The 12,285-nt window shown below is 49.9% G+C and overlaps 4 protein-coding genes across 4 annotated transcripts; 3 read left to right on the forward strand and 1 right to left on the reverse strand.

Annotated features, from left to right (window-relative positions):
- Positions 1-1,764: 1,764 nt before the first annotated feature.
- N7443_008922 (uncharacterized protein) lies at positions 1,765-3,491 on the forward strand (the record flags this gene model as incomplete). The annotated part of the gene is made up of 2 exons (XM_056888978.1): positions 1,765-1,794; positions 1,860-3,491. The coding sequence occupies 2 exons, from the start codon at positions 1,765-1,767 to the stop codon at positions 3,489-3,491; spliced, it is 1,662 nt and encodes a 553-aa protein (XP_056738280.1).
- Positions 3,492-3,883: 392 nt separating this feature from the next.
- N7443_008923 (peptide-methionine (R)-S-oxide reductase) lies at positions 3,884-4,590 on the forward strand (the record flags this gene model as incomplete). Its single annotated transcript, XM_056888979.1, has 2 exons — positions 3,884-4,145; positions 4,205-4,590. The coding sequence occupies 2 exons, from the start codon at positions 3,884-3,886 to the stop codon at positions 4,588-4,590; spliced, it is 648 nt and encodes a 215-aa protein (XP_056738281.1).
- A 348-nt stretch (positions 4,591-4,938) lies between these two features.
- N7443_008924 (uncharacterized protein) lies at positions 4,939-6,794 on the forward strand (the record flags this gene model as incomplete). Its single annotated transcript, XM_056888980.1, has 5 exons — positions 4,939-5,047; positions 5,134-5,302; positions 5,353-5,397; positions 5,458-5,560; positions 5,619-6,794. 5 exons carry the CDS (start codon positions 4,939-4,941, stop codon positions 6,792-6,794), a joined length of 1,602 nt encoding a protein of 533 aa, XP_056738282.1.
- An 817-nt stretch (positions 6,795-7,611) lies between these two features.
- Positions 7,612-8,982, reverse strand: N7443_008925 (putative integral membrane protein; the record flags this gene model as incomplete). The annotated part of the gene is made up of 5 exons (XM_056888981.1): positions 7,612-8,033; positions 8,113-8,180; positions 8,229-8,602; positions 8,673-8,740; positions 8,790-8,982. 5 exons carry the CDS (start codon positions 8,980-8,982, stop codon positions 7,612-7,614), a joined length of 1,125 nt encoding a protein of 374 aa, XP_056738283.1.
- Between the last annotated feature and the right edge of the window lie 3,303 nt (positions 8,983-12,285).

Raw genomic sequence — 12,285 nt, forward strand, 5'->3', positions numbered from 1 at the left:
TTTCTACGCATGTCAGTAATATGGCTACCTTGAAACGCATTTCTTTGCTCTTGATTGCAGATCGCACAACGCAGGACACCGGAACTATCGTGATTGGATCTCACACGAGAGAAATTAAAATGCTTCAATCAGCTTAGGTTGTTATTCACTTCCCTGCCGTATTTGTTGCTGTGAAAATGTTCTTTCTTGGCTTGAATGCGTTTTCTGTGTTCTCCGAACCTCTAGCTTGTCGGATAGAGCTAGATGAGAAGACGCCTCATTCGGTTGATAATCCGATGGCCTAGACTGACAGGAGCCATCGTCATTTAATCCTCAGACCACCTGTGGAGTTCTAGAAATAGGAAGTTTCAATTTTGTGAAAATTCGCACGGTCAGAATCTAACATGGTCTCTGCCTTTAGTCGGACTCTATATCATCCCGAACTTACGCACAAAAGAAGCTCTCTTTGTCACCGCTGGCTTAGTGAACTTTAAAGTTTTCATGGTTCCCTCATAAGCTTCTAAGACATTTGAGGCGATGTACGTGAAGATTGGGGTGCTGCCCACTCGCTCGAGTACCTGCAACTTTCCATTCTTGGACAACTTGGAGGCCACATAGTCATCCAAGTTGAGGTGCTCGAGATACTCGAAAACCCTCTGGCTGGAGTCTATCTGAGAGGCAAATGTGATGAATAAAGTGGAGCTGCCTTGGAGGGGGAGGGAGGAAGAACTTAAAAAGAGCAAGGATGAGGCTCAGCAAGACCAATTGTGTTTGGCCCCAAAAAAGGGTTTTCTTCGAAGCATCCCCCTTGAGCGAGAAGCTGTGCTTGTAGTGGGTTTCCCTCCATGGGTTTGACCACTTCGAGTTCCCATTTAATCTACCTCCGAGCTAGAAGCTCGATTATATATCCCTTGCTTTTTACAGTTTGAAAGGTAATCCAAGATACTTTTACATATCATTCGGCGTTCCTTTCCATAAGGCAACTTGAGGTATACGGCACCTGTAAATGGTGCCGAGACGTTAGTTTATCACGAGAGTTACAGCAATGAAATAACACTACAACTAAGCAGACTCACTGCAGTCAGATATGGAGAGGCCATACACCATTGGGCACGAATTCCATATTCCACCTCAGACTGCTCAGTACTCTGTGGTATTGTGACAGAGAGGAGTTATTTAGTGCGAATACATGTCAGACATATTAGCCAGCGTTTGTTTACCCGCATAACCCAGCGCACTTTGCTTATGTCAGGATATGGGCGCTGGCGTTACGTCGATTAACTGCCCTGAGATGCGGACACGACGGCATTCAAGGTGATCTAAGATACAAAATTAGCAAGGCTCTCAATCAACGACTCAGAGGAGTATAGCTTTGTTAACAATGTCATGATGAGGGGCACATTTACCAATATTGGCAAGAAATTCAATCGCGATGCATCCTTTGGGCGGATGTCGGGGTGTTTTGTAAAGGCGGTCTAGAACACAGGGCAGTTCAAAAGGCGGCGTGAGTGTGGGGGTGGAGAACGCGCAAAGGCGGCGTAGAAAGCCAGCAGAAAAAGAACCTTAGTGGAAACGTGGGACTCGTCGTTATGTCATCTTCACGTCCTCAGATCAGACACGCAACACCAGTTTGGTCTCGCTGAGCTTATTGTGGGTGAAATTTGGTGCTCCAAGATCAGAAAAGCTCAAGCGTGCTCGCTTCCATGGCTCATAACAGATGCGAACTGGCATGTCATTCACACCACGCCATCTCCTCCGTCTGGCTTTTACACCCCACCCTGGACAATGGATCACTCCGGTGAAAACACGTTAAGCGTATGTGACTTGATGATATTCCAATAACATGAAATATTGGTGTCTAATATATCGGTCATGAACAGGAACTTCAAAAGCTTTACTGTCCCCCAGTGGACTCTGCGTTATTTGCGGCTGTGGCGTCTGATTTCGACCTAACAGACCTGGCGGCTGTCGAGGAACTTTGTCAAATTCTTTCTACTATCAAGGAATCCGCTCTAGAGCAAGAGGATCTGCCATTTGATCCAACAGGAACATTCAACCATGAAGCCAACGATGCTGGAGTAGGCGACTTTGGCTCCTCGCCCCACACATCCCCTAATGGGCAAGGCACTTTACACACCCGAACAGATACCTCAAGTCATACATCTAACTTGGTTTCAAGTGAGAATGACGGAAGGTCCTCCTCTCAGAGCAAATCTCAGGGTGCGTACACGGTGGGGACAGATGGCTCCCTGCAATTCTCAAGCGGTTCAGATGAGGAAACAATTGAGTCACTCGTGCAAATGTTTCCCACAATATCTCTTCTTGATATCACGCAAAGTCTGAAGAAGAGCGGTGGAGATCCCACCAAATGCATGGATGTTTTGCTTAATCTGGCCTTTTTCGACGAATCTCAAATAGCCGATGACGACACGAGAATCGCTGTACCCAAAGGAATCGATGGTTTTATGGAAGGTAGCGGTGACATCGGCTATGGAAAGGGGAGCAAGAAAAATCGGGGCAAGAAACAGAAGCTGCGCCAGGGATTCAGTCATTCATCCACTAGTTCCCCTCCTCTAAACAAGTGGGAAACTGGCAAGGCAGACATCGAGTTTATCTCTTCGCGCACTCCGGATCTGCCCAAAGAAAAGGTGTCATCCATTTACCACGCAAACGGAGGGTCTTTGTTTCCCACTATCAGATCGATTGCTCTTTCCAACTGTCCAAAGGACGTGCACGAGATTGACGAAGATCCCGTTATGCTCACACAAGTGGCCGAGCTCGCTGGAGCATTCCCCAATCTCCAAACCACTACTCTGATCGGGCTTCTAAAAGTCACAAGTAACATGCCCTCAGCGGCGACTGACTTTGCAACGGTACTGGCTCGGAGGCCTTCATTGTCTGATGTGTCGAACATTATCAAGTTCACCGCAGCACCTATCGACCTTAGTGAGGAAGATAATGTCGGCGGGTCTGGATCTCGGAGCCGGAGCAGTGAGGTTGCCGCAGATGGACCTGATTATGCACAGGCAACGGCAGCAGCGAACGCTCATTTTGCGGCAGGTTCTGCCGCTTACAACCAAGCACGCGAAAGCTATCGCCGCTCCAAGTCGAATCACCTCTTTTCTGCTGCGACAGCAGTCTACCGAGAGTCTGCAGAAAAAAACTTCATACGTGGAAGAGCTCAACTGTCGCTTGCGTCTGATCGCCTTGTGGACAACCAATCCACTAAGTACGATCTAGATCTCCACGGCATCACCGTTGCCAATGCGGTTCGCATTGCCCGCGAGCGAGTTCAATATTGGTGGGACAATCTTGGCGATGCCAAGTATGTCCGTGGCGGTGGTAAACATGTACACGGTGGTTATAAGATCATCACTGGTGTCGGTAACCACAGCCACGACGGCACATCTCGTCTCGGACCAGCAGTTAGCAGGATGCTCATTCAGGAGGGCTGGCGAGTGGAGATTGATCGAGGGTTCTTGTTGGTCACAGGCGCTGCTCGTGCCCGGTAACTGCATTCTTTCTCTTGTGCCTTCGATTTTTTTCATTGTGGCCTTGCAATCGTCCTGTCCTGTATAGTTTCTGGGCCCATCTGTTCGACAGTATTTTTTATTTGTACGATACCCAGCATAGGGGGAGTTTCGTTTAGCTTTCCTTGAAGGAAAATGTTTACTGGTCATTGTTTGATGCCCTTGGTACCATTTCCCCTTTCGTCCTTTATGAGTAAATTTTATTAATGTTCGTAGATAAGTAATTAGGTATTCTCGATTCCTCCAAATGCAGTCGTCTAGATCTAGATCGCTGATGCCGCGGACTCCCCGCATGATGACGTAAAGCACCCTGACGCCAATCGCGCCCACTTCTTCTGACAACACTTGTCACACAAGCACTACAAGCCATCTCTATGAGATCTCAAGCAGCCCGCATCTTGAAAGCACCCCTAAGGCAACGCGCTCTTCTCCAGCCAGCCTCCTTCTCCCGCTCCCATTCAAGATTTCCAGGCAAGAACAGTCGTTCTACGCCCGGAGCTAAGGCGCTTAGAGCAGCCCCGACTATTCCATTCTTTGGCGCATTCTTTAGCTCTCACAAGCCCGAGGACTCAAGCGGCAGCATGTCTTACCCTGATCAGCGCAGTGAAGATCAGTGGCGAACGGTGTTGAATCCCGGTTCGTATATTTACCTTCCCTTGCCTTCGACCAAGTATTTCGCTTACCCAGTGATATAGAGCAGTTCCGCATCCTTCGTGAGAAGGGCACCGAACGCGCCGGTACCGGCGAGTACGATCAACACCAGCCGACCAAGGGCGTGTACAACTGCGCCGGATGTGACGCACCTCTTTACACAGCCGATCACAAGTTCAAGTCCGGTTGTGGCTGGCCCGCTTACTTTGATTCGATTCCCGGTGCCGTAAAGAGACATGTGGACAGTACCTTTGGCATGAAGCGCACCGAGATCGTCTGCAGTAACTGTGGAGGTCATCTCGGTCACGTCTTCGAGGGTGAAGGATATCCGACCCCCACTGACGAGCGTCACTGTGTGAATAGCGTGAGTCTGCGTTTTACCGAGGACCAGGGATCTTCTGGAAAGCCGGCGGAAAAGTCGAAGGCATGATTGGATGTAGTATGTAAAACAAAGATTTAAAGTGTTCTAGAAAACGAAGCTGGTTAGCGCGGACCTTGGGGGCCAAGCGCGTAGTCAGGATCCAACCATCTTGCATAAATCAATGGCCTAACTTGTTTTGAGTGTAGATCCTACGTGTGTAGATCCTACATATCTATCGGCCGTTGCATTAATAGCACACAGAACTTGAATGGAAAGCAATATATATAAAACTGCGTGGCTGGCACGTCCCACTAACCGTATCCACGCCTAAGGCCGCATTGCCGACCGCCACCTGCGCATGCGGGAGGTTGCCAATGTTTCTCTTCTCCTTTCTTACCACACAAACGTCCACTGATTATGTCTCGACGCGCTACGCCGGGCCAGGCTGCCCAGAACCAGCAGACCATCAAAAGCCTGCTGAAACTTGAGACCAACAAGATATGTGCCGACTGCAAGCGCAATAAGCGTCAGTGACCCCCCTCCGATGCCGCTCACGCGGGCCTGGTACCACGGCTGCGGGTCACATTGCATACTAACATTTCTCTTGATTAGATCCTCGATGGGCGTCTTGGAATTTGGGTATCTTCATTTGCATTCGCTGTTCGGGTATTCATCGAGGAATGGGCACGCACATCAGTCGAGTCAAGTCCGTTGATCTCGATGCATGGACCGATGAACAACTCCAGAGTGTTGTGAAATGGGGCAATGCGAGAGCCAATAGGTCAGTTGTGCGCAATTGATAGTGTCGGCCCATGTACTAATGTCGTACAGATACTGGGAAGCGAAACTGGCGCCCGGCCATGTCCCCTCGGAAGCGTGAGTGCATTGCGACCTTACTATATGTGATAGCATCTCACTAACGTCGCGTGCCTGTAGTAAGATCGAAAACTTCATCCGAACCAAGTACGATACCAAGCGCTGGGCGATGGACGGTGGCATCCCCGATCCCTCGACTCTCGATGATGGTGACGATGACGTTGTAAGTGTTTCGGACTACAATGCGAAATGGCGTGGAACAACACATGCTGACCTTCCAGCCGCTTGCCGTTGTTCAGGAAAAGGCAAAGATTGAGCGTACCGTTTCGCAACGCATGGCACCCCCTCCCCAGCCCGCTCGCCGACAAGCTCCAATTGATCTGTTCGGTGATGATCCAATTGCTCCCCCCGCTCGCCCTAGCACAACCGATCCGGCTCTTCGCGCTCCTGCAAGACAAACACAGTCCGCACAGCCGAAGGCGCAGAAGCCGGGCGACTCGTTGCTCGGCCTCGACTTCTTTGGCAGCACCCAACCCTCGTCCGGCAGCCGTCCGTCCAGCACCGCATCTACACCCGCTGTGCCAACTGGCATGTCTCGGCCAGATCTGAAACAATCAATTTTGTCCTTGTATTCGAAGCCACAGCCCCAGGCTGCCCCCGTCCAGCATAGGCGGGACAACTCCTTTGGCGATATGGCCTCTCCGACGGCACCCTCTGCGTCCTCAAACATGGGCGGTCTGACCGATGCCTTCAGCGGCCTCACTTTCCCATCAACCACATCTCCACCCCCGGCCCAGCAGGCTCCGAAGCCTTCTCCATTTGCCAACCTTACCAACTTCGGTGCTGCCAAGTCGACCCCGGCCGCTCCCAGGGTCACCTCACCTTCCGGCTCTGCCGGTGGCGATCTATTCGATAGCCTGACCTCTCCTACACTGTCTGCCCATAAGCCCCAGTCGCGAAACACATCCATCTCTTCGCATAACCAGGACTTTGGCGGCTTCGGCGGCTTTGCCTCTGCTTCCTCTCAGCCGAAGCCTAACCCTTCATCTTCATCCATCTCCAATAATCTCTCCAATGACCTGTTCGGTCTCTCTTCTCCGAGTCTCTCTTCCCCGCCTCCTGCGCCAATTTCGCCGCCCAAGTCTACCGTGACTTCCCCGCAGCACGAAATGAGCTCTGCATTCAACCTCTCCAGCCCCTCGTTCCAGCCCAAGCCCACCACATCCCCCAAGCCCCAAATGCCTTCCGCAACTGCGGCCGCTGCCACCATGTCAGCGATGGACCCTTGGGGTGGTAATGCTTGGGGCACTCCCGACTCTGCTCCTGCCCCTGCCCCGGCTGCGCCTGCGCCGGCATCCATGATGAAGATCCCCGATACCCTGACCCCCAACGACATTGGAGGTGGTTGGGGTGCTCCGGCCCCCTCCTCCCAAGCCCACTCCTACTGTGGCGGCTGATGAGGACTTTGGAGGCTGGACTAGTGCTGCTCCCGTCTCGTCGGGCACTACTACAACTAGCTCAACCAAGCCGGCTGGCGGGTTTGGTGGTTCTGATGACCTTTTCTCTAATGTTTGGGAGTAGAGGATATATTATTTCCATAGGCAAATGAAATAATAATTATACTTTGCATTTCATTTCGTATATCAAATGATTGGTAGGTAGATAGGTATACCTGTAGTATAAGTTTTCTTGATTTTGAACTGAATGCGATTCTTTCAGCCCATTCGGCCTTTCCATCTCATGTTAACTCTCACTCGGCTTTGTGTGTGGTTTTTTCGGAAATGAGTTTCTTATAACCACCTAACACAGTTCTAGAAATCAATCATTTTAAGGAGACATGGTGAAACTGGTTTCAAAGTCTGTAGTCGTCGCAATTCTCCCTATAATTACAATATTCATTCAAATAAGACATGAAAGCACAACCAATCTTTTCAATGTTTTGTTTATTCAATTGTTTGTGCCGAATTATGGCGTGCAGCCCCAACATGGAAGTATAAAGCGACCAGAACAGCATAATACGCCGTCACTGGTAGTAAAGGTGTGCCTGCTCGGGCAGGCGCATAGATAATAATAAAAACAACCTCCCAGTGGGCTCCACCATATAACATCCGACCCAGGTATAGTTAAGACAGGTAAAGAAAAGTAGTCAAGAAAACCCACGGCCAATGGGGAAAAAGAAAGACGTCAAGACCAAAACCAAGAACAAATAGGATATAACTACCGACATCACGAATCATAACAATATAACAATATAAACAGACCTAAGAAATCATCTCAAACAAGCTCACTGGCACTCTCCGTCTTATGACTTCCAAGAGCCGTAACTTTCGACTCCTGCGTCATGAGCGTAGTCACCTTAATACCAGCAAACGTTTCCTCTTTGCTCTTTTGCTCCTTCTCGAAGCTATGGATTGAGCCATCAGGGGATAGGTCATCCAAGTCGTACCCGTCTCGCCCAGGGTCCCGACCGCCAATGACGGATGCCATGACTTGTGTGTTCCCGTTGCCGGTGTTGCCGGTGAGGGCACTGCGACCGGTGTGGGAGGGTCGGGTCTTACTGCGGTAGCCGTTGCTGCCAGTAGAGAAGACATGAGGGAGGATTTGGGAAAGGAACGCCCGGGTGCTGGGGAGTGATGCGCAGATGATGGCGACATTGCATTCGACGGCGGACCAGGAGGCAGCACCGATGTTGTCGTCTGTTCAAAGTTTGTTAGACTCGAAGATTGGTTTTTTTTTTTTTTTTTGGTTCTTGTTGGAGACTGGATGTGTACTTACAGGTTGGATCATCGGAGTTGGAAATAACTAGGAGGCTGTGGAGACGGAGAATGGTGGTGATTACAACACTATACTTGTTAGTAAATGTGTTGTTGGAAATGGTGGAGTATACTCACAATCCACCCAGGGCAAAAACACCTATCAAGGCCAACTTTTGCTTTCTGGGGAGCTGGAGAGAACTGAGGACGGGCATTGGGAATATCAAAATCAACAAATCCGTGAGAATGTGAATGGCGGAGTTCGAGAACCATAGGGCTTTTTTGTCGAAGCAGAAGCCTGGCACTGTCGGGTCCCAGAACTTGGCGAGAGGGACGCAGTTTGCCCAGGCACTGACGACTGACCAGGTTCCGTAGACGACGATGAATCCGAGGAAAATGGCACACGCTAGACGCATCCGCGGTGTTGAGAATACTCGTCGATATTGAAGCAGCATAGAGATCTTCGTGCTGAAGAGACTGGTCTGGTAGATTGGGACTGAAGCCCAGAAATACTGGAAAACAAGGTTAATAGTGACCCTTAGAGTGCCGGGGGCTCATTGTCCATGAAGTGTCAGTACTCACAGTCATTTGAGCTACATAGACTGCATTTGGGATGAGCTTGAAGTGTTGTCCCATGTCATGGTAAACCTCTGCGAGGAGTTAGTTCACATCACCGATGATAGGATGGAATGCACTGACCTCCCACAAATAATCCAAAAAAGACCCATGAAAATACTAAGGATGCCATAATGGCGTAGTCATCGGCTCCCATTTGCTTCACCATAAACGCTCTCGTATAGATGCGGACAAGGACCACAAATGTTGCCAATGAGGTGAAGACAGCACTGACGGCCAGAGCCCCCTGGCCCCTTGAGGTTGATAGTGTAGTCATTGTTGCGAGTATTATTTAGGACAAAAGAGTGTCGGTCTGTGCAGCCAAAGATCACCGAAGATCTAGACTAGACAACAGAATAGTTAGAAAGTCCGAATGGAATCGAAGATCAAGCCAGGGCCAACTGCATTTAATACACCATTGCGTGGTGCAGAGAGAAATGGCCAGTGTGGGGGTTAGCCCCTCTTGAGTCAATAGAAACAGGAAAGACAGGGAGATCCGTGGCTTCAAATGACGCCCGGAAAAATATCGAAAAGGACAGTATAGGACTAGCTTTGTGAAATGCCGGTCAGCCACCGAGGGGCTAGAGGATATAAGCTTAGGGACGAGGACAGGACTATTGGCATTCAGGAGGTATTATTACAAATTCAAGCTCGAAACTCATCTCGAGGCATGGTCAGTGAGCGTATCAGCGTCTGAGCGCCCCGTTTCTACTGCGAACCACGCAGGTAAGAACCCCGACAGAGTTCGACAGCCTTGCGGGTGCTGGCCGCCGTCGACGACGATCAGGTAGCCAACATGAGAGGGGCCTATCATGGTCCAAGTTCCTGGGCCGCTAAGAGGGGTACCTGGCTGAACGTGGAGCTTCGAGTCCTGTTTCGGGCTATGAACCATGAGGGGGCATCCATGCCTCACCCGTTCGGCCCACCATGGGAGATGCCATGCGGGCCCATTGCAGACCGGAGCCAACGTCGACCAGTGATTCCAAGAGCTTGACGAGTTCAGCTAACTAGCGTTGTGGAGATCAAAGGTACAATCCTTGGTTTCTGCAGCGCACAGGTCGTTGTCTGAAGCGGGTTGACATCTGGCAGAGACGAGTGTTGCAACCATGGAACCGGTTCGCCCCGAACAGAGCATAAAAAAGTACCGAGACCGTTGCCAGAGTTTAAAACTATTGTTTCATATGTTTTTTTTCTTCCTATTTTCCAGACTCTAAATCTGATTATTGTGACATAATACTCCGTACTTGGCCTACACTCCCACATGCATCAATTGGCACGGATGCAGAAGTTAGCGCGGAAGATTCTCGCGAGAAAGCGCCGAACGAATGCCGCTTTCCCTTGGGAACGCGGGTAAATTATCCTTAGCTCGGGCTCCATTCTTCTTTCTACGGACTTGCACACCCTATCAACGCCGCCCCAGGAGACCCCCTCCAGCTTGGTGGCTGGCAATAACTCCAATAGCGTCAACTTCGTGGCTGTCAGTGGGACACAGGAAGACTTCTATCGAAAAACGCCACGTGCTTGACAACGATCTACACTGCAGCAGCCACCACTGAGTTATCAGTTCATGCCGGCCTGAAATAGATGACACAAAAAGCAGTTCACGAGAAGGGAGATCCCTCGGATGCCTCGCTTCGACATTCGGCGCCCAACAAACCAACAAACAGGTACAGTACTAACAAAGAAACTGCCCCGAAACGTCGCTATCTGTTGCGCAAGTATGTCGATCACTCCGGGCCTTGTCCCGTCCGCATGTAACGCACGGGGCTCTGACGGCTCGACTGCTAGCCGAAGGGCGGTTGGATTGTCGATTGTCGATTATCGATTATCGATTATCGTTCACTACCCCGTCCTAGATATTGCATAAAACAGCCTGTGCTTGCGCCATGACCACTAGGGCTCAGTAGCCTCTACGAGAGCTTCGTGCAATCGAGCGCAATGCCTGGGATTGGTCATTTCTCTTGTCGATCCTCGTGGACTGAGGGTCCACCACTTGCAAAACCACGCTTTGCCGGAACTACCCTTCACAGGCGTATTTGTAACTGAGGATAGGGGTATGATGATCATCTGACGCGAAAAAGGTAGCTGCAGGTCTAACAGTAGATGTTTCCACGAGCTGAAACTGATTGTTATTGCCTTCCGGTGCTTCCAAGGCTTTCGTGGGGAACTTGGTGAAACTGCTACAATGAACTCACGTGAGAGATTAACGGTTTCGCGGAAGTACTTTGTGTTTTCTTAAAAAAGAAAAAAGCGCGCTCCATGTGGCTTGGATCGAATGGATCGAGATTTTTTACTTCCTATCTTGGACTATAGATCAATGATCAATTGCTAGTGAAATCGAAACATTCCGATCAACCGTAGAATCTCCCTAGAGTGAACTGGAACTGTGCAGACTGATCGGGATAGACTGACGTGCCTCCAACTGGTAGATGTCCGGTCGCTTAAATATAGCAGTAACATCAACAGCAGCTATGAATCCAGGACCATGTCAGACCATTTCCGTGTGTTTGTGTCGGCATGAAATAACGATTGTCTCAGCACTAAAAGTGTCATTGACATTTTTGGTCGAGTGATCTTCGTTTTCACAGTTTGTTGCTGGCTGACCGACGTTATCGACACCTGAGATATCAGGCCTGCGACCAGCCTTCCAAAGGCGTCAGCAATATCATTGCCACCCAGACAGGGTATTATAGTCAGTTCAATTTAATTCATTAAACACAATGGTAAAGATAAACCAGCTAGTGGTAGCCCATCTCTTCCCTTGCCCTACTGGTCTGCTTCGTAGAGTACCTCGTACTACCCGGTCGTGTTGAGCTTTCAAAACGCGGCTGGGCAGCCTGCATGGATGACCATGGATATGATCCATGTGGCTTGGCTAGGAAACCCTATAATCAATATCAAACAGCTGCTCGGTCATAAATGACAGGTCTATTGGTCGATACGGGTGTCAGAATCAAAGGTGAGCTGGGAATGAGGTTAGCGCCTGCCAAGTTGCATCCCCAGCCACCGATCGCAAAAAAGCACATGGCTGGGACGTGGTTTGCTTAAAACCCCCCATTAGCATTCCAACTGATGCAATTTTTCTTCACATTCCCCTCTTGTGCGGCTCATTCATCTTTGAGCTTCCCGGAAAAAAAAAACAAGCAAGATCGGGCTGCACTGAATTGCGCCGTACATACTGCGCTGTCTACTCGCCGAGTATACAATCGAACCCAAGTGCCAACGCAGCAGACCGGGATTACCTCTGTCGCCCAACTATTTTCCCTCCAATTCTTTTCTTATTTTTCGGACACGAAATCACGACCTATACCGTTCGTCCAAATAGTTCCATCGCCTTTACCCCGAGCTCTCGAGCTCTAATTCTTACGAGCTGACGGCCCAAACCCTACCCAACCTCCACCCAACCCCGCCAAGATGGTCCAGCGCAACATCACCATCGCGATTATCATTATCGTACTCTTCATTATCCTCGCAATCGCAGGATTTGCTATCTACGCCGTCCAGAACCACGTCTCCATCTTCTCCAAAACAAGCAAGGAAATCGACGAAGAGAGCGCAGGCGGAGGGTGACCTCACTTAA

Source organism: Penicillium atrosanguineum (assembly GCF_028827265.1).
Source record: "Penicillium atrosanguineum strain IBT 20685 chromosome Unknown utg000007l_segment0_segment0, whole genome shotgun sequence".
Taxonomy (NCBI): domain Eukaryota; kingdom Fungi; phylum Ascomycota; class Eurotiomycetes; order Eurotiales; family Aspergillaceae; genus Penicillium; species Penicillium atrosanguineum.